Here is a 23,107-nt window from a genome sequence, read left to right as displayed (position 1 = left end):
AACATTATCAGATCTTATATTTCTATCGTCTAAGGCACTTTGTACCATATCAATCCACCTATATCTTGGTCTTCCTCTGGGTCGTTTTCCTGCCAACCTGGCAGAGAACACTTGTTTTGCTAATCTTTCCTCTCCCATTCTATTTAAGTGACCATACCATCTGAGATTAGCTCTGCTAACACATTCCTGGATGCTGACAATGTCAAGTTCTTTCCTAATATCCTCATTTTTAATATGATATTGCCATTGATGCCATCTGTTCACGCCTCTAATCTTTCTCAGGACTCTCATATCTGCGGTCTCTAGTCTTTGGTCAAGTGTTTTACTTCTGACCCAGCTCTCAGATCCATAAGTTAAAATTGGTTTGAACACAGTCTTGTATACAGCTAATTTAGTGTTCCGACTAATTTCTTTCTTATTCCATATGAATTTATTCAATTGACTTCCCACGATACCAGCTTTGCTGATTCTGTTGTCTATTTCTATATTTAGTTTACCATCTTCAGTAAAAATTGTGCCTAAGTAGCTGAAATGTTTTACTTGTTCCACAGGTTCTCCATTCACAACACAATTGACATTTTCAATGATTCTGCCTATTTTCATTGTCTTTGTCTTTTTATTGCTGACCTTCATACCATATCTATTACAACAGTTATTCAATTTAGTCAGAGAATCTTGCAGACTTGTAGCGGATTTATTTAGAAGTATAACATCATCCGCATAAAGCAAAGAGCTGACATTAACATCTCCAATTTTGATATCAGGTTTAATACCACATTCCTTCATAATGTGATCCATATAGATAATGAATAACAGAGGGGATAATGTACATCCTTGTCTCACACCAGATTTAACATTAAACCATCTTCCTGTACTTCCTTCAATTCTAACTGCTGACTCACAACTCAAATAAAGACTAAGTATTGCTTGATATAGTGCTCCATTGACACCATATAACTGCAGCGTATTGAATAGCTTCTCTCTTGGCACCTTGTCATATGCCTTTTCCAAATCAACAAAACTTAAATACAGATCTTTGTTATATTCCCATGCTTTCTCGACTATTTGTCGTAAAGTGAAGATCTGATCCTGACAGCCTCTATTTGGCCTGAATCCAGCTTGTTCTTCACCAAGCTTTTCTTCCACAATTCTTCTCAACCGTTTCTCAAGTATACTTGCATAGATCTTACCAGGAACACTCAGTAGGGAAATACCTCTGTAATTCTCACATTCAGTTTTATTTCCTTTTTTATATATGGGCACTATGAGAGCTTTACTCCAATCATCGGGAATTCGTCCCTCTGTCCAGGCTTTCTGAACTATGCAGTGCAGCCACTGTAAGACTCTTATACCACCATACTTCAGCATTTCTGGTCGAATATCATCTACTCCTGCTGCCTTTCCACATTTCAAGCCTTTGATGGCTTTTTCTACTTCAAGTATGGATATGTATTCCTGACTGCATGCCTGGTCAGTGTTTTTTATCACTGTGCTGTCATCACTGCTTGTTTCATTTAGCAGTTTTTCAAAGTAATTACTCCATACTTCAAGGATATCTTTTTCTCCTGTTTTCATTTCACCTTTATCATCTCTAATTCCTTTTACAGCACTCTTTCCTCCATTCCTAAGCTTCTTCAACAACCTCCAGAATATTTTGCCACCTTCTTGATATTTATTTTCTATATTCTTGCCAAAGTCCTCCCATGACTTTTGTTTAGCTAGTTTTACACACTGTTTAGCTTTCTTACATTTGTCTCTGTATTCTGTAAGAGTAAAAGCTGACTTATTTGCCAGGAACTTTTGATATGCTTTCTTCTTTTCCTTCACTGCCTCTTTAACTTCCTGTGTCCACCAGGGAGTTCTGATTTTTTTATCCTTGCACACAACCTCACCACATGCCTCTCTGGCAGAATCAATCAATGTTTCCTTCAGAGTTTGCCACTGAATCTCCAAGGTTTGATTCCTGTTCTCAAACTCTTTCATTTTCTTTTCAATAATATTTCTGTATTTTAGTCTACAGTTCATATCTGAGAGCTGCTCAACTTTTATTCACTTTAAAACTTTCTTACATGTTATTCTTTTCAATATGAAATTTAATTTTATCCTGCTCAAGACTAAATAGTGATCACTTCCAATTTCAAATCCTCTGTACACTCTGGTGTCCTGCACCAGGGAGAAAACATCACTATCAACAATAACATAGTCAATGAGACTTTTCTTATTCCTAGCCTCTTCTCTCCATGTGAATTTGTGTACATTTTTATGTTGGAACATGGTGTTAGTAATAACCAGTCCATGTCCTGAGCAGAAATCCAACAGATATTTGCCATTATTATTAGCTTTGCTCTTTTCTCCAAATTTTCCCAAAATATTTTTGTATGTCTCACAATCATTTCCTACTCTACTATTTAGATCCCCAACAAGGACCAACTTTTCCTTTTTCATTGTGTCAGTTGCTTTTTCTAAAGCCTCAAAAAATTCCTCCACTTCTACCTTAGTAGAACCTTCTGTGGGACCATAGGCACAAATAAGTCTCATTGTCCAGTTCCCCATTCTCATATTTGCCCACATTACTCTACTTGAGACTGACTGCCATTCAAGAAGATTAGCCTCGTATTTTGTGTTGAATACTATGGCTACTCCTTCTTTTCCTTGATTGTCATTGCCTGAATATAACATTTTGTATTTATTGCTCAGAAAGATCTCACCAGTTTTGGTCTTTTTTGTTTCAGTCACCCCTATTATGTCGATCTGGTACTTATCTAATTCCTCAGCTAGCTCCATTTCTTTGCCATTCAGGCTTCTTACGTTGATAGTACCGATCTTTAACTCTGGTGATGTTGAGTTGGGGTTTGTTTTCAGATTTGTTCCAGTAGCTGACTTTTCGCTGTTCGCCCTGGTTCCCTAGTGAAAACAACCGGGGCCTTGTTTAACCGGGCGACGCCCCAGCCGGTATGAAATTTTGTCATGTTGTACCATCATTTTTTATTTTGGTTTAACCAATAAGAATACAATTTGGTCGGCTAAATCCCAAATTGCCAGCCCATCCTCGTTCGTTCAGTATCAAAGTAGATACCCAACAGGGTGCACCACGAGAAGGTGAGGATTGGACATTAGGTCAGAAGCCCTGGTCGGTTCTCCGCATTCCTTTAAAGGCTATGTGGAGGTCTCCTCTCAGTTATACAGCTTTGACCCTTAAGCACCCCCCCATTCAAATCCTGGAGACCAAATACAATAGCACAATAGTCCAAGTGTGGTCTGATCAGGACTTAATACAATAGAATCACAACTCTTCTATCTCTGCTGGTCAGTGTCATCAGTATTGTAGCAATCCTCTGGGCTTTCTTCACCACTTTTGCAATATGTTCCCTGAACTTCAAGTTTCTAGCAATCATCACCACAAGATCCCTTACCTCTCCCCATTTCCTCTAGTGCAGTTGCTCCACAATATGCAGCCTCCCATCAATGTATCCCAAACTTCAAGGCTTTAGTGGAATTAAACTGATACCCTCCATTCATTTGTCCATCTGCCCCAGCTTATTCAAATCCTCCTGAAAAACTACCATATCTGTACTAATACTAATAATCCCAACTTCACATTATCTGAAAATAGCTGAACATCCCCTTGCAATCCATTGACAATGGCATTGATATAAAGATTAAACAATACAGGTCCCAATATTGAGCCCTGTGATACCCCACTTGTAACCTTCTGCTTCCACGATATCACTCCTCCATACAGAGCTGTGTTATCAGAAAACCAATCCCCAATCCAAATTCACTACTTGACATCCACATGCTGCAATTTATATATCAGCTTACCACATGTTACCCTGTCAAATGCCTTATATATACAGTAAAACTCTGTTTTTACGTTCCCGCAATTTATGTCATTTTCTGTTGGTACTGTCTTAAGGTCTATTCTTACGATATATTGTTTTCCCGCCATTAACAACTTGATGTTGACGTTATTTCCTGTGATTTGCATTTTTTTCTCGGGTAGCAATACTGATTTTGGAATCAATTTCTGCAGAAATCTGCGCATCTCTGTTCCCAGATGGCGTTGTTTTCTGCTGTAGTTTCGTTTTCGCCATCACAGTGACTTGCACGCTTACAGCAGTAATGTAGTGATGAGCGATGCCGTGATTTTTCAATCACAGTACGAATTGATATTGCAGAATTTCTACTACGTAATTTAGCCTGTGAGAGTTGCTTTCAAATTGCGGTTGGTGGATTATCCATGTCAGTAACATGGAGAAAAAAGACAGAAAATGTATTTCAGTAGAAGAAAAGATGCCAATTCTGCTACGTGTAGATTGGCATGCCGGAACACGTGTGCATTTAGCAAAAGATCTTTGACTCTTCGTGTCCAGTTTGAACACTATAGTAAAAAACAGGTCAAGCATTGAACTCAATGCAAAGCAATGTGGCGCTATGTCAAAAAAAAAAACGGAAAGCAAAAACAATCAACAATTAAAGATTTTTTTAAATAGATAAATGTAAGTAATTGTAAATTCATTTATTTTCAGTTATTAAATTTCGTAATCTAGTATGTAGATCATACTAGCAGTAAGTCATCTTTCAGCCTTTTTTTAATGTTTTTTTACATTTCCTACTATTTACACTTTTTTTTTTTTCATCAGTCCCCTGAAAAGTGTAAAAAAGGGGTTTACTGTATATGAAAGAATGATCATTAACTCGGTTAACATACATATTTTTTAAAAAGAATTGAATGACTAGAACCGAGATTTAAGTAAAAAGGTTTTAATATAAAAACACGACTAGTTTCGGCTAGTAACAGCCTTCATCAGGTGACATTATAAAAGAAAGAAAAAAAACACTAAAACACTGAAGCTTAAATAAATTATGAACATCATAGAGAGTCTCCATACATAATTGACATTACATTGTTCTGGTTGTGTGTGTATATATATATATATATATATATATATATATATATATATATATGGCAGCATATGCCTTTTCCTCATCAACTGCTCCTGTTTATTATAAAATGCAATCAGATTACTAAAACAAGAGTGCTTCTTAACAAATTCATGCTGACTCTCACAGATAACATTAATTCTCATCTACCAATGCTGTATATGATCGCTCATTAATTTCTCCAAAATGTACTGATGAAATCCACACTAGTCTATAGTTTGACACTTCCATTCTACTACCACTCTTATGCAATGGCACTATCTTACCCTCCTTCCACTCCTTGGGCACCTTTGCACCTATGGAGCTGTCAGTTCTTCAGCACATTCCCTGAAATGGCTGTGGCAAAATCCCATTCAGTCTCATTGTTTTATTGACATACAGAGTATGTCAGTATTTGAAATGTTCTCCTCCTAAACTTCAAGGCTGCTACATCCCTCTAGTATTGAAACCCACACATCTCCAGGATTAATTCCTCCACCACATAACAAAACAATTACTTAGAATTTTCTTTAGATCTTAAGACAATTTCTTCTCATGTTCCACCTTCCTCACCATACCAGTCACTCTCCTGGCTTGAGTCTTATAGTCTTCATACATCTGCTCTTCACCATTCTCTTAACCTTTTCCATAACCTCTTTTTCACCTGTAGTTCCTGTTTAATGTTGTTTGTTATCCATTTTACACGAAACTGTGTTCTCTTTTTTACTCAAGGTATACAACTAAATTGCTACTGCTGCTGTTAATAAATATTTCTTTACCAGTTCCCATGCACTGTTGATATCTCATCCTTCCAATTCCTCCATCTGTGAAATTGCCCCAAGCTGATTTCTAAGATTATAATCACTTGTCCTATAATCCTGTATAAATTCCTTTCTCTTTGATATGCCTACAGGTCTATTCATCTTCAAGTCAAAACCACATAGTATCTCTGCCCTCAGTTGGAGAGAGTGACCATCTCAGTTGCAATGAGTGCCTCCGATGCCATGACCAAATCCAAAACTCTTGAACCTCATGTTTCTTCTACTACATGTTGCCTAACACATTTCGTCTCAAGAATTCCAGAAATTTCATTCCCTTACTATTACATGCAACTTATTCTTCCCAATTTATATTGCTGTAGTTAAAATCTCCCATAAAGATAATTTTTTTCATGCTTGCCAAGCTCAATTGCCTAAACATCTCCTGCTCTTCACCTTCTATACTCCCAGGTTTATAGCAACATCACACTAAATAATCCTGTCCTGCCCATCTCCACTTTTATAATCAGATTATAAAATGTTTTTGTAATCTCTAACCATAACTGCCATAGAATATAAAACAAATGACAAATGCTGCATTCATGCTTTTTTTTTTTGATTTTGGAATGTTCATTAATTTGAATCTTCATAAATAGAGGAAACATGAAATAAGGCCTTCCTGTATTAATCAGAAATATTCTCAACACAGTCTATTATCCAATGCTCAGTCCTGCTCTGCAGTACTGTCATTATGGTGAACTTAGTTTTTCTGTAGGCCATTTGTTATAGTCTACTATTTTTAAACCTGTGACCTTGAAGAAGACAAAATACTGGATGCTCCATAGCTTCATAATTCTCAAAAGACATCTTCTTGACTGAAGGAATCAGGGAAGAAAAAGAGATCCAGGAATGCACTATAAGTTTCTGACCTTTCAAGGGAGCAAATATTATTAAAAAATCGTGAATATCAAGATCAATGGTTACAATACCTTTTTTCAAGTTTTAACTAAGAACATTTAAATTTTTTTTTAATAATAAAACTAACTTTTGCAATTAAAAGAAGAAACAGAAATGTGTAAAAACAAATTAGCAGAAAATGAGGCCTAATTCCACATGGAATGATGGGAACCCTATGAAATGATTTTATATTAACACATTAATCCTTGTCATAATATTAGTTTTCTATTCATTCATGCTCTAAATATCTAAACTTACCATGGCTTACTGATTTCACTTCAGTTGTCTTTGGAATAACATATTCTTCACTATCGGAATCTTTAGTGCAAGTCTGTCTGCTGACACTGGCTTTAAAAAGTGTATTAATCAAGGTAGATTTTCCTAGTCCACTTCTACCTACAATGAAAGCATTCTGCTTTAATCAGATATCATATATACTAGACATAAAACTTGTGTCTAGTATATATGATATAAAAAAGTCATGGAAACACTTCTAAATAAGTTTGAACAACAATTAAATCATTATTTTGAGATAACTTGCAATAAAATATTGGGCCATCTAATTAGGTACGGTTTTCTACTAAAATATTTATATTTTAGGAAATTAAAAGAACCTAGTGAAAGACACATCAAACATTACTTGACCAACCATGGCACTGTGCCATCTCAAGCTTCCAATGAGCAGGGTGGTGGTCTCAACCTGTATAATGGAAGTCATTTATGATCTATGAAGAAGCAGAGGAAAGTCGTTAGAACAGGCATCTGAAAGAAAATGAAAAAAGTGGTCCTTGTTGGAGAACTGAACAGCAGAGTAGGAAATGAATCCCATTCAGGCATATAAGAACATTTTGGGAAAATTTGGAGAAAAAGGCAAAACAATAATAAGGGTAAGTATTTATACAAATTCTGCTCAGGACATGGACTAGTCATTACTAACACCATCTTTCAACATAAAAATGTGCACAAGTTCACATGGAGGGAAGACAAAAAATAAGAAAAGTCTCATTGACTACATCATTGTTGATAGTAATATCATCATGCATTTCAGGATAAAAGAGTGTACAGAGGATTTGAAATTAGAAGTGACCATTACTTAGTACTAAGCAGGATTAATATGGATATCACATTAAAAAGAACAGTACGTAAGAAAGTTTTAAAAAGAATTAAAGTTGAGCAGCTTTTACAAGTAAATTGTAGATTTGATTATACAAACATTATTGGGAAAAAAAAAAAAAAATGAAACAAATTGAAAACAAGAACCAAACCTTGGAGTCTCAGTGGCAAAACCAGAAGAAGACATTGATTGATTCAGCTAGAGAGGTATGTGGTGAAGTTGTCTGCAAGGATAGACAAATAAGAACACATGGTGGACACAAAAAGTTAAAGAAGCAGTCCTGGAAAAGAAGAAAGCATACCAAAAGTTCCTAGAAAATAAGTTGGTAGATGCCCTAAAAGAATACAGAAAAGAATGTAAGAACTAAGCTATGTGTAAAAGTTGCTAAACAAAAGTCATAGGAAGCCTTTGGCAAGAGTATGGAAAATAAATATCAGGAAGGTGGCAAAATGTTCTGGAGGCTGCTCGGAAATGGAGGAAAAAGTGCAGTAAAAAGGAATCGAAGTTGATAAAGTTGACAAGAAAACTGAAGATAAGGATATCTTAGATTTTATTTTATTTTTATTTTGTATCCAAATGCAAGTGGTACAGTAGTAAGTAAGTGCTACAACATGATTTACAACAAATTAGGATACATTACAATGAGATCAGCTTAGATTTGGTAGGTGAATTATACAGGGAATAATAATTAAATATGAAAAAAAAAAGGAAACCATACATAACTTATATACAATAAATATGGTCAGTTATTCCTCCAGTATCTTGCACAATCAACTGCTCTTTCTGTGCAGGATATAAGGTCCTCTTTTGTGCAAGGTGATGGAAGAAAGGGACAAGAAAGAAGGTGTTCCATGGACTGGGTTGTCCCACACTCACAATTGTCTGGGCCAGTGAGGATGCCCCATTTGATGAGGTTTTGTTTGCACCGTCCTGTCATTCGAAGTCTGTTGAGGCTTTTCCAAGTATTCCAGTCCAAGTGGGCACCACGTGGAAGATGTTCGGCTGTTGGAATACTAGTATTATTTTCAGAATATAGTGCAAGCCATTGTTGAAGTCTTGTCTCTGGAAGGTTTTTAGGTGGTTCAACAGTAACCAGGAAGCTATGTTGGGATCTTAGTCTTTGGGGCACTGTTGCGGTCTGGCCGAATAGTGGATGACATTCATCATTCATTTGTCTGCTTCTTTCATCAGCTGAGAATGCAGAGCTTCGAATTGAAGGGGATGCAATACCAGCCAAAAGTATACAGGTCTTTTAGTGGTGTTGGTTTCAGGCATCCTGCAATTAAGCAGCAGCTTTCATTCAATGATGGATCAAGTTTTTCAGCATGGCAGGATTTGGACCATACTGGGCAGGCATATTCAGCAGAAGAATAGCAAAGAACCAAGGCAGAAGATCTCAGTGTTCTAGGGTCTGCACCCCATTTGGAGGAGGTAAGCTTTCTTAGTATATTGTTTCTTGCATTCACTTTTGTCTTTGTTTTTTCTATGTGTGTTTTATATGAGAGGGTATGATTGAGAGTCACACCGAGATAGATTGGGTTCTAGGAATGTTCTCATTTTAGAGCCTATCCAAGAAATCTGTAGCTTCCTTATTGTTAAGGTGGAAAAGGCCAGTCTGGGTTTTCAAGGGGTTTGGTTTTAGTTCATTGCTGGCATAGTATGTGATTAGACTATTTAAGACAAGTGATAGAGTAGTTTCAATGGACTTGAAATTTTTTGATTGAGTAGCTATGGCAAGGTCATCAGCATAGATAAAAATGTCTAGTTCCTGGAAAGATGGGGAGATCATTGATGTAGATGTTGAAAAGTAATGGTGATAACACACTTCCCCGAGGAAGGCCATTTTTCTGGAGGTGCCAGCGGCTCTTCCTACCCCCCCCCTAGGTCCGTGTAAAAGTGTCTGTTTTCCAAGAGTATTGGATCAGGAGGACAAGGCAATAGTCTCTGGTTATTCTTTATATTTTATTTCTGAGTGTGAGATGGTTTATGGTATCATATGCTGCAGTTAGGTCTACAAAAACTGCCCCTGTGGGTAGTTTTTGCTCATAACCATTTTCTATATATTAAGTAAAGTTGAGAATTTGTGGTGTTCAGGATTTGCCTGGTCTTAAAACCTGCCTGCTCAGCAATAAGATGGGGTTCAATTAGGGGTTGTAGCCTATTCAAAATTAATCGTTCATAGAGTTTAAAGAGGTTGCTGAGTAGTGATATAGGTCTGTAATTTTTTTATTGTTTCTGTTTGAGTTTTCCCTGGTTTCAGAAAGGTCACCACTTTGGCATGCCTCCAGATAGTTGGTATCCTTAGGGTTCTGAGGCAAGTGTTGCATAGGTTTAATAACCACTCTTTAGTCCTGGTTCCGAAATGTTTAATCTGTTCATTACTGACATCATCAAGGCCTGCAGCTAGGTTTTAACAGGTTTATGGCAGTGTTGAGTTCAGTGATGGTGAAATCTGAGTTAATCACATTTTGTTCTTCACTTGAGGTTCTAAGTATCTTATTTTTTGTGTGCTTTTAGGGAATTTTCCATTCAGCAGCAGCTGGTGAGCAATTTGATTAGCTGTTACCTGTGGATGCTCATACACTTAGTGAAATCCTTACTAATTCTGTTGATACAAAGTTCTATGCCTTTCTGCTACTATGGGTTATATCAAGAGCTTCTATTTCTTTTTTCAATGAGGAACACCTTTCCTCTGCCATCTTGGAGCATAATTTTTCTCCTGCTTGGATAGTCTCTTCTGAGAAGGGGTTGGTGTTGTAAAGTTGTAAGTAATCAACATATCCTAGATGCCTGGAGTAATTACTTCAAAAGACTTAAATGAACCAAGCATTGACAGAACCATACTAGAAAAGTTTCAAGAAGAATGCAAAGAGGATTACATATCAATATTTGAGGTAGAAAAAACTGTCAAAAACAAAAAGAAAGGCAGGCTGGAGTAGATGATATTCGACCAGAAATGCTTAAACATGGGGGTATAAAGTTTTGCAGTGGTTATACTGCATAATTCAGAGGGCCTGGCCAGAAGGTCGAAGATTGGAGTAGAGTTCTCATAGTATCCATCCATAAAAAAAGGGAATAAAGCTGAATGTGAGAATTATAGAGAAATTTCTCTACTAAGTGTTCCAGGTAAGATTTATGTAAGCATACTTGAAAAGAAGTTGATAAAGATTGTGGAAGAGAAACTTGGAGAAGAACAAGCTGGGTTCAGGCCAAATAACTGAGAAATCCAGATCTACAATACTTAAGTTTTGTAGATCTGGAAAAGCCATACAACAAGGTGCCCAGAGAAAAGCTTTTCAAAACACTACAATTACATGGGGTGAATGGAACATTATACAGAGCAATACATAGCCTATATTGTTACTCAGCAGTGAGAATTAAAAAGAAAATACAGGAAGATGGTTTCATGTAAAATCAGAAGTAAGAAGGATGCACATTATCTCCACTCTTATTCTTCATCTATATGGATCACATTATGAAAGAAAATGGCATCAAGCCTGATATTAGAATTGGAGATGTTAAACTTAGCTCTTTGCAGATGATGATGTACTCCTAAACACATATAGTGCAAGTCTCCAGGATTCACTGATTAAATTGAATAATAGCTGGAACAAATTTGGCATGAAAATCAGCAATAAAAAGACCAAAAGTATGAAAATAGGCAGGAGCATAGAAAACTTCATCTGCAATCTGAATGGAGATCCTATAGAACAAGTAAAATATGTCAGCTATTTAGGCACAAGTTTTAGTGAAGATGGCAAGTTAAATCTGGAAATATATAACCCAATAAGCAAAGCTGGTATGGTGGATAGTCAGCTGAATAAATTTATATTGAATAAGAGATAAACTAGCCAAAACACCAAACTAGCAGTATAAAAGACAGTGTTCAAGCCAGTTTTAAGTTATGGATCTGAGAGTTGGGTTAGAAATAAAGCCCTTGATCAAAGACTACAGACCACATATGAGGATTCTGAGAAAAATTAGGAGGAGTGAACCGATAGCATCAATGGTAGAATCATATTAAAAATGAAGATATTAGAAAGGACCTTGACATTATTAGCATTCAAGAATGTGTCAGCAGAGCTAATCTAAGGTGGTTATGGCCACTTAAAGAGAATGAATGAGGAAAAGTTAGCAAAACAGGTGTTTGATGCCAAAATGTCAGGAAAGAGACCAGAAGGAAGATCAAGATGGATTCAGTCAGAAGTGGCTTAGAAGCACAAAATGTCACATATGAAAATAATGGAGTGCTCACAAGTAACAGACTGATTTGGGGGAAAATTGTTGATAGAAAATATATCAGGAAATTGGTGATGATGATATATGACAAGAAGCTAATGTTTTTAAAACAGAAGTACTTCTTAAGCAAAAAAATGTTGCTGCTATTTGTTCATATGTCATATCATGATTCAATTAAAATTGTACATTTTTTTTTTTAAATCAATAAAGTATTTCATAATATTTCAAACATCTATAATTATATAAAAAAATAGCTGACATATACTATGAACAAACGAAATGTGTAACAGTATTTTAAAATTTCATTTCATCAACTTGCCTATTACATGCTTAACACACACACACACACACACACACACACACACACACACACACACACACACACACACACACACACACACACACACACACACACACACTTCATTGCAATTACTGTTCAATACTTCTGCAATTTTCCATCTAACTCGCTAAGTTATTAACCTAATGTAACCTATAACTATCTAAAAAGGTTTAAAATCCAGCATTTGTGACAGATATTCATCTAACTGGTAATAATACAGCCAATGTAGGTAATATCAACAATTGATAAAATACCACTTTCAGATAATCCAACTGACAATTTTTGCTTTCTTAATAATAGCAATATACTTTTGCAGCATATCTTGCGTTGCAGGTGATCAAATCCCCCCCCCCGATTCAATCGTTGCAGTTTCTGTTACTGAATGAAAATATATTTTTTTTTAATATTATGAATCCTACCATGAAGGCTATTTTATCAACTTTTGCAATATGTCCTCTGAACTTCAACTCTTTGTCCACCAATTTCCCCAAGTCCCTAGCCTCATCAATTTCCTGCAATCCAATACCATCAATATGATACACCATATGCAACCGTTTTTCAACTCGAAATGCAGAACTTTACATTCTTCAACATTAAATTGACAATGATTATCTTTTGCCCACAGTGCCAATTTATTTAAATCCTGCAGGATTATTTACATCACCTTTATCAACTATTGCTCTCTTCAGTTTTGAATCATCAGCAAACAACTGAGTATCCCTCTTAAATCTTTCCCTATGTCATTGATATAAAAATTAAAGTGGCCCTAGTACTGAACCCGAAGGTACTCCACTAGTCACTATCATTCTCTATCTTCATTTTATTCATCATCCATATGGACCACGTTATGAAGAAAAGTGACATTAAGCTCAATATCAATATTAGAGATATCAAGTCAGCTCTTTATACTTTATGCAGATGATGTTTTACTCCTAAAGAAATCCAGTACAAGGTCTGCAAATTCCCTAAGTTAAATAACAGCTGTAATAAATTTGGTATGAAAATTAACAATAAAAAGACCAAAACTATAAAAATAAGCAGAAACAATGAAAACATCCTGAATGGAGAACCTATAGAACAAATAAAACATTTCAGCTTTTTAAGGCAAAATTTTTAGTGAAGATGGAAATTTAAAAATAGAAATATACAACAAGATTAACAAAGTCAGTGTCAGGGAGTCAACCGAAGAAATTTATGTGGAATAAGACAGAAATTAGCCATAAGACACAGCCGTACAAGATTGTGTTTAAACCAATTTTAACTCATGGTTCTAAGAAATGGAATTAGAAATATAACACTTGATCAAAAACTGTATACCACAAATATGAGAATCCTGAGAAAATTTAGAGTAAACAGATGGAATTAATAGCAGCATCATATTTTAAAAATAGGATATTATGAAGGAAATTGACATTGTTGTTATTCTAGAATGTGATAGAACTAATCTAAGGTAGTATAGTAATTTAAACAGGATGGGAGAGAAAAGATGGCAAGAAAAGGCTATAAAGTCCAAGATCTATCTAGATGAATTGAAATATAAGATCTGATGATATTACAGTCCTGACTGATAACAGAATAATTTGGAGAAAAATTATCAATGAAGCACATATGTTTTTTTTTTTATTATAGCAATATTTGATTGTTCAACACTAGGAAAGTCATTTTAATTTTTTTGGATCTCATCAATGAGTGGTCACTAACTGAAGAACAAAACATATGGTCAGAAGCCTAGGTAGCAGATTGATGTAATTTCAAGTACAAAAAAACATAATAACTTATTCACTATGCTGCAGTACACTTACCTACTACAATGATATTAAATTCAAAACCACGTTTCAGGACTTTTTTACGAATCTGTTCTTGTAATGTATCAATGCCAACATAGCCAGCTACATCAGTCTTCAGACTACCCCAGTGAGTGGTTTCTGTGAGAGTATCTGTCATGATGGCAAAGAAGTCATTCACACTAAGCTGTCCTGTAAAGAAAGAGATCACAATACAATTTCTTTAAAGTCTCAAAAAAAGTTTGATGCTCTTTGATGACTTATTTAGAATTAATAAATGAAGTATCTTTGTAGTGCATGACATAGGAAAAAATAAATTTTCTGAAAAGGGGAAATAAAATGTTATGTCTTATCTAAGACTCCAGCTAATTCAATTGACCTTAGTGCATACTAATGGCTCACAGTTAAATGAATATAAAAGTATCATCATCATCATCATCTAGACATTTCAAAAGATGTCTAAGTCTCAGTGCAAGAGGATAACATTATTCTTCACACAACTCCTATCATTATAAAATTTAGACCTTCATGGAGTCAAAATCCTCATAGAGCAGGATTCACAATATCACACAAAAGATATGGTTTGATGAGTGAGCTTTAAATTCATTCACCATTTCAGTATACACCACTCTCAAGCAATACAGTCAACTTCTCTTTGCACAAAGAATCTACTCTTCATTCTCTTGCTTAACCCTTATAGAGCTTCAAGGGATGGCTTTTTGTTTTACTTTTCTCCCTCCATGCAATGAAAAATCTCTTCCACATTAATCTGGTAGCAGCCTCTTACCAACTTGCATTTCAATCATATCCATCTCTGCCTCCTACTCATGCAACGACATCCCCTCAATCTGTTTTCATACCCAGTATTTTCTAGAAACTCTATACCACTTCAGTTTACTCTGTACCCGCTACAAGATATCCTCATTCCCTTGAAAACTAAGTGACCAGATTTGCATACAGTAATCTATATGTATGCCTGATCAAGGCCTTATACAATGGCACTATAACTTCTTTACTTTTTTTTTTACGTGTAAAGCTCCTACTCATCATTGCCACAAATCTACTGGGAGGTCCTCATAATTTCAGCAGTGACCCCCCCCCTAAATTTCAGGTCTGTGTTTTATTATTATTATGTGACACCTCCAGGGAGTCCAAAGACTCATCGAGGGAGGGCACCTACTCTACAACTCTGTCTCCACCACTCAATCCACCAAAAATACAACGAACCACAACTACCATCATCATCCAACACCACCAGTATTTTCGCAGACAATCACAAACATCCGTGCCCATGGTGGGATTTGAACCTGTGGCCTTTGGCTGGAGAGCAGATATGCTAACCACTTGGCCACCCAGGCTGGCATCCATTTTACATCCAAGTAATTTTTTTTGTAATATTTCTGCAAAGTTGCATGAACATTCTCTCTTGTCATTTCTCCCCAAATCCCTACTCTCAACTTTGGTGCAGTCCTATATGTAATAAACAGCTTGAATATTAAAATGAGAACTTTTATCCCAAAACTAATTTTCAATTTGCCACATTTGAACTGGCAGGCATTATCAATTCCTCACAATACCAATTCATCCTACATGCTCTCTACATTTACTACTCCTCTACTTGAGTTTAGTATCATCAGCAGCAAACAACTGAATATTCCCGCTCCAAAATAAATTATCCCCATTTCATTAACTTACAACATACAAATTAAACAGGCAGTGCATGAAGTACACTAGTTACCTATCTTCATCATGATTATGTCCATAATACACTATTCTCTGAGGGATTCCTTAAGGGTCAAAGCTAGATAACTGGAAGAAAATCTCCACATAGTCTTTTTAAAGAAGGTGGAGAAACGATCAGGTCTTCTGACCTAATGTCAATCTTCACCTTCTCATGGTGCATTAGTAAATATTTACCTAGATATTGAACATACAAGGATGAGCTGGCAATTTGGGATTTAGCCAATCAAATATATCAATTTGATTGGCTAAATCATCATTTTTATTGATATAAACCAAAATAAAATTATTATTATTATTACCCCAAGACCTCATGGAGTCAAAGACTCATCTGGGAGGTCCTTTTATCACACACATCTCATCATACCGTGTCTTAAATAATGATGGTACATAGTGATGTAATTTCATTCTGGAGGGGATATTGCCCGATTAAACTAGCCTTTCTCCCCCTAATGTTTTCATCAAGGAACCAAAGGCAAACAGCAGAAAGTCAGATGCTGAAAAACTCCATTCACCATCAACAGAATTCATGGATGGTCATTATGTAAGTGGCATTAACAGAAAAGAAGCGGAAAAAGCAAAAGTAGAGAAGTACGAGGTCAGAATTGTTCTGTCTCAAAAAAACAAGGACAGAAGTGAGCAAGATTTTTCTATACAAGATGTTATATTCAGGCAATAATGATCAGGAAAAAGAAAGGAGTTGTATAGTAATCAACAACAAACCAAACTGATAATTTTGAACTGTAGGCAATATCAAGCATACTGATGTGAGCAAACATCAAAATGGAGAACTGGAAAATGAAACTTATTTATATTTATGACTTCACAAAAGGTTTTGCTAAAATAAAAATGGAGGAATTTTCAAGCCAGAAGAGAAGGCAGCTGCCACAAAGAAGTTGGTTAGTTGGTTCCTGTTAGATATCTGAACAGCAGAGAAGAAGTGAATATCAGACATACCAAATATTTTGGGAAAAATCTGGAGTAAAGAGCAATACTAATAATAATGGTAAGTACCTATTAGATTTCTGTTCGGAACATAAACTAGTCTATTAATACCACATTCCAACATCAAGATTTTCATAAATTCACATGGAGAGAAGAAGATAAGAAAAACCTCAATGACTATGCTATTGCTGATAGAGATATCTTCAGACTGGTTCAGATCACAAGGGTATACAGAGGATTTGAAATAGGAAGTGATTATTACCATTTATATTTGACATGATAAAACTGAATGTCATATTAAAAAGAAAAATGTGCAAGAAAGTTTTAAAAAAGAATCAAATTTGAGTAGCTTTCAGATGTTTATTGTAGACATGCATATACAAAAATATTATTCAAGAAAATGAGAAAAAGTTTGAAGACAAGAATCAAATCTTGGAAGAGACTCAGTGACGAACTGAAGAAAACATTGATTTAGCCATCAGAACTCTATGCAAAGAAGATTCAGGAAGCTATAGAGGCAGTCAAGGAAAAGAAGAGAGTTTCTGGCAAGTAAATCAGCACATCTGAGAAAATACACAGAAAAATGTAAGAAGACAAAGTAATGTGTAAAAATAATGAAATGAAACAAAAATTATGGAAGATTTTGGTAAGAATGTAGAAGATAAATATCAAGAAGGTGGCAAAATGTTCCAAAGGTTGTTGAAAAAACTTAAGCATGGAGAAGAGAGTACTGTGAAAGGAATTAGAGTTAAGTGACATAAATTGAAAATAGTATTCTAGATGTTTTGGGTACTTACTTTAAAAGATTGCTAACCAAAGTAAGAAGTAATAAAGCAGTAAGAGAAAGCATTCCAATGGAATGCAATCATGAGTACATATCAATACTAGAAGTAAAAGACATAGAAAACCTCAAATGTGGAAAGGCAATTGATGTAGATGATATTTAACCAGAAATGCTGAAATCTGGAGGTATAATGAGTCTTGTGACACCACGGAGGTCAATAAAATAAAATAAAAAATAAATAAACATCTTGCAGCTACTTGCTCTTACATCTGGATTACTGCATAATCAAGATGTAAGAGCCAGAAAGTCAAATTCCAGATGATTGCATCAGAGTGCTTCTAGTTTCCATTAATAAAAAAAAAATGAAATAATCCTGATAAATTAATTTGGAGGAAAACTTTCAACAGTAAGTTAGTAGTGATTAAACTTTTCATGCAGTACTAGCATAACATCCTGTACACATCCCATTGAGGCTACATATCAGGAATTTGTACATACATACATACATATACACACACACACACACACACACACACACACACACACACACAAATTCCATACATATTATACATATGTAATATGTATGATTCTAGAAAGCTAAGAAAATGATTAATTTAAGACTTCCATCTCAAAAATTGGGGCTTCCTATGCATTCCTGAATTCTGACCTTAACCAACTAATACATTAGCCATCATCTTGAAATACTTAGCCCTAAGGTTTGCTGCCCATCCTGAAGCTATTTCACCCTCTTTCTACTCCCTTGGCTCTGTTGAAACTTACAAACAACCTGGTCAGAGGTACTGCCAATTCTATCAATTCCTCATAACATGTGGGTAGATATTCCACATAATTCTACTGTTATATCCACATCTTGATTTTGCAATATCCCAAGGAGTTCCCTCCAGTTCATCTACATCTATTTCCATATTAGTCCCCATTCCATCAGGCTGCTTTGTCTCTATATGGGCAATTCATCTTCAAAGTGATCACTAACTCAAATTGACTACTATGACCTTCTTACCATCTACATCCATTAACAGTTATCTTTCCATAATCATTTGACCTTTTAGGTGCCATATAATAAAAGAACTCTTGGGATTTCCTTTAGTCCACCTTGGTTAATTACCTCTATATGGTGGCTATTATAAAGAGAAGATCTAAGAAAGGACTAGCTATAGTATAGCATTATAATAAACTAATAGACTCTGTCAATAAAGATTAAATAGATTTGAAAATATAACATGAAATTCCTTTCCAATCTGAATATGCTATAGCTAGTCCTTCCTTAGATCTATGATAGTTTTTAGTTCTCTTTATAATAGCCAGCAGATAGAGGCAATCACCTGAAAAAGAATGTATACTGAAATAATAATAATGGAAGAGCTAGACAGAATTTTAACAAAAAAATAATAATAATTTGGAATGGAATTAGTGAAGATAGGATCAATGGTAAATTATATAATATAGTTCAGGATTTAATTTCATTTCCTGAATTAGGAATATGTTACTAAAATAAAACTAAATGAGCCATCAAAATATTTGCAGTTCAGAAGAAACCAGTTCAGCTAAGTGGTGAATCCCACCCTCTCTCCCTCCCTTACCTCATGAACCACAATCTCACAAATCTGTTTCTGTCTTATGACTTCTAGAAGCACTGCTGCTCTACAGGATGCTATTTCACTGACACTTCAACTTTCCTCTAAATCCAAAATAAAATGAGTGGCAGCTGTTCAACGTTGATTCATAGTTCAATTGTAAATCCACCAAAAGCAGCATCTCCTCTTTCAGGCCATTGTCAACTATGATTTCTGAAAGCTCTTATGTATGGGATTGATACATAAAATATTAACATAGGATATCATATTAATTTTCTTAAATATCGATGCAACACATGAGAAGTTGCAAAACCTATAGCACATCTATGGGCAAAGTATGGATAGTTCCCAACTTATACAGATGCAACTTATGTCAGGAAAAAACCTACACTGAAATAATGCAACTTCATATTAATATTTTCTCAGCACTATCATCTTCTTGATTCTTCACTCTGTGCAAATTCGCTATACCCATTCTGTAAGCTCCTACAAACTTCTCAGCAAGATAGCATTGTTGGCAACATACTGGCCATCCCATGATGAAGGCTCATTCATTGCTGTAAGGTTGATCGAGATAAAATTGAATATTATCAAGAAATAGAAGGTGGTCAACAAGGCAATACAAGTTTATCATGCGACTTTAAACTGACAATGTCGAATGGTTATAATGATTCAAAAGGCACTTCCATGATTTCTTTCTTGTTCATGAAATTAACTATCACTAAAATAACAGGACGTATGTTTCATTTCCCAGTTAAGGAAGCATATGTATAAATTATATATTTAGTTTAATCCTTTATCCAAGTGTAAGCAAACAAAGTTTCTGCCTGAAGTATCTTCAGGACTAGGGAAACTCGTGGTAAAGGTGATATAAGTTCTCATCACTTGTCTTAGCATCTCTCATAATGCAAAGCACATCTCCTTGCGGATATGTATAATGCTATGCATTAATGGAAGGCCACTACCCAGACCGGTAGTGGCCCTTCCATTAATGCAAGGGCCACTACTGGTTTCGACCTTTACTGAGGTCTCATCAGTGGGAGCCAGTGGTGGTGATACCAAGGTGGAAGTAATGGAGAAGTCATATTTACCCATAAGCGTTGCCAAAAGGTGTCACACCTTATTATTAAATTACTATGGATTAGAGAAATGTTGGAAGTTTTTTTTTTTTTCACTTGGTTAGACTATAAATTATATACAAGTAACCATCGTATAACTCGGTACTTATACAACGCGGTCTACAAATTGTAGTAACCCTTGTTCAACGCGGTACTTATACAATGTGGTTTTGATATAAGACAGTCTACAAACTGTAGTAACCCTTTATCTTTTCATATATTTTTCAACGTGAGACATAAAACTCATTGTCAAATTTTCGTCTGCCTGTATCGCGCATGTAGTTAAAAGTACTGAATTTATATTAGGAGAAATACCCTTTAGCACGCATGTACGTCAATTGCTTCCTGCAATTGAAAAGTGCATTAAAAATCATAAGTGTGTTAATCTCAAGCTGAGCACTTTATTTTTTGGCGACTTAGATACAATATGTAATGCTTTTTTTTATGTAAAAAATTTATTTTTATAGTAATGGCCACTTAGAGCGCTTTTGCGATATGGTTGAAAATGAAATTAGTGAATTAATTGATGGGGAAATAAATTTAAATGAAGAGGAACTGGTACAATTAATAGATGATGTTGAACCAAATGGCAGGGAAAGTTCTTCTGAAGATTCTGATTGCGATGAATCCATTAAAGAAATTAGCAAAAGGATTGAACTTGGCAAGAAAGTTATTTTATGGATAATGATCTCTCAATGGAGTGCTCCAGAAAATTCACGAGACAATCGAATATTTGTTTAGCTCTGTATTATGAACTCAATAAAAAATTGCAGCATACTGGTAAGCAAGGTCTTATTACTGACTTCTTGATAACTAAATCAGCTTAAGTATGCAATGAGAATTATATAAATGATGTCCAAGAGATTTCAAGTGATGACGACGTCTGGCAACTCATAAATAAAGAACATCTATGAAATGTTAGTTTTGAAGAGAGTGATGAAGATTAAAATATGCACTTCATTTTATTTTGCCTAAAACATTTATGCATTATATGCAATAAAGTTTTAAGTACAATTTATAATTTTTTTATAATTTTATACTATGCATTTGTTTCATAGTTTATGTTTTCTCAACTTACATGACTTCCCTGAATTAAATAAAAATATATTTTTGTTGGATATGTCATTGTTTATATAATCTAAATAAAAGATTTTGGAACCTTACCCTACTTTTTTTGTGATGTGAATCTCGCATAACGCGATTTATATAACACGCCATTTCTATGGAACTTAACATCCGCGTTATACGAGGATTACATGTATTTAGTTTAATCCAGTGGCGGCCAGTGAAAATTTTAAGTGGGGATACTGCATATACAAAATAAGAAAAATAATTAATTTTTACCTAATTAAAAATAATATTTTTTTAATTTTTTATTTTTACTTATTCCTTTCTGACTAATAATAATATCTGGAGGAGGATGACCTTTATTTATGTTTTTTCATGTAATAATAATTGAGAAAATATAATTCTTTTCATATTTTCGACAATGACATTCGTCATAATGCAGCCTTGTATCTATAATAAATAAATAATTATATGTTATTTTAACAGAATAAAATAAGATTTACCAAAAATATTTCACCCTCACCACGTACACACACCAATAATAAAAGTTTTGTATCTCTCAGAAATAATGCGCGCAAGAATACAATTTATCTGTAAAGACACGTTGGTCGATTGGTAGAGCCTCTGCTACTAATGGCTCAGTTAAGTAAGTTTGAGCGCAGTTAGTAGTTGGAAGGGGACCAATCGTTTGATGCTGTTGGCACACTCTCCCTCGATGAGTCTTTGGACTCCTTGGAGGTGTCAAATAATATCGACACTGCTCAGAGAACAGTGTCAGATTCACTTGTTATGTGCAAACATGTGCACGTAACAAGTGCAAACGAATATCGGCGAGTCTAATTGGCCGAATGTAATAATTCAGACACTTCTCCATTTGTTTCATAATCTAAAGCATTAATCGAACAATTCCAATTATTACCTTACCTATTCAATCAATGTCGAAACATAAGCTGTAACTTTAACATGCTGTATCGCATTTATATAACGTTGTAAGCATTATTATTATTTATAAACACAAATAAAACTAATTTTTTCCATGGGGGGACTTGCAATGTCACAGTGCTTGTGCACAAGCCACCACTGGTTTAATCCTTTATCCAAGTGTAAGCAAACAAAGTTTGCATCTGAAGTATCTTCACTACTGGGCAACTCGTGGTGAAGGTGGTATAAGATTACTTGCCTTAGTATCCCCCATAATGCAAGCACATCTCCTTGTGGAGATGTATTCCAACAATTTTCTCTAATCCAGAGTAATTTAATAATAAGGTGCGACACCTTTTGGCAACTCGTATAGGTAAATATGCCTTCTCCATTACTTCCACCTTGGTATCACCACCACTGGGTCTGGCTCATGCTGATGAGACCTCAATAAAGGTCGAAACCAGTCTGGGTAGTGGGCCTTCCCTTAATGCATAGCATTATACGTCTCCAAGGAGATGTGCTTTGCATTATGGGAAATACTAAGGCAAGTAATGAGAACTTATACCACCTTTACCACGAGTTTCCCCTGTCCTGAAGGTACTTCAGGCGCAAACTTTGTTTGCTTACACTTGGATAAAGGATTAAACCAAATATATAATTTATAGTCTAACCAAGTGAAAAAAAGAAAAAAAACTTCCAAGCATATGTATAAAAGAAAAACTGTTCTTTCTATTTACGAAATTTTAATCTTATAAACTGTACTTTACATATTTTAAATTTATGATTTCTTAATTTATTTATGCTATTTAGCATGTATTTTT

General features: G+C 35.1%; 1 protein-coding gene across 5 annotated transcripts in view; it reads right to left on the bottom strand.

Moving 5' to 3' along the window:
- Positions 1 to 23,107, bottom strand: part of LOC150097323 (septin-9-like) — a 248,179-nt gene that overhangs the window by 68,488 nt on the left and 156,584 nt on the right. For all 5 annotated transcript variants that reach the window (XM_090407753.1, XM_090407757.1, XM_090407755.1 and 2 more), the window contains 2 exons: positions 14,134 to 14,307; positions 6,897 to 7,034 (listed from right to left, as the gene is read on the bottom strand). In XM_090407753.1, the coding sequence (XP_090263879.1) occupies positions 6,897 to 7,034; positions 14,134 to 14,307 (312 nt within the window). The remainder of the gene's footprint in view (positions 1 to 6,896; positions 7,035 to 14,133; positions 14,308 to 23,107) is intronic.

This window comes from Typopeltis vanoorti, chromosome 17 (assembly GCF_054136105.1).
Source record: "Typopeltis vanoorti isolate ZY-2024b chromosome 17, IOZ_Tvanoo_1.0, whole genome shotgun sequence".
In the NCBI taxonomy this organism is placed as follows: domain Eukaryota; kingdom Metazoa; phylum Arthropoda; class Arachnida; order Uropygi; family Thelyphonidae; genus Typopeltis; species Typopeltis vanoorti.
This window is presented reverse-complemented; position numbering and strand designations above follow the sequence as displayed.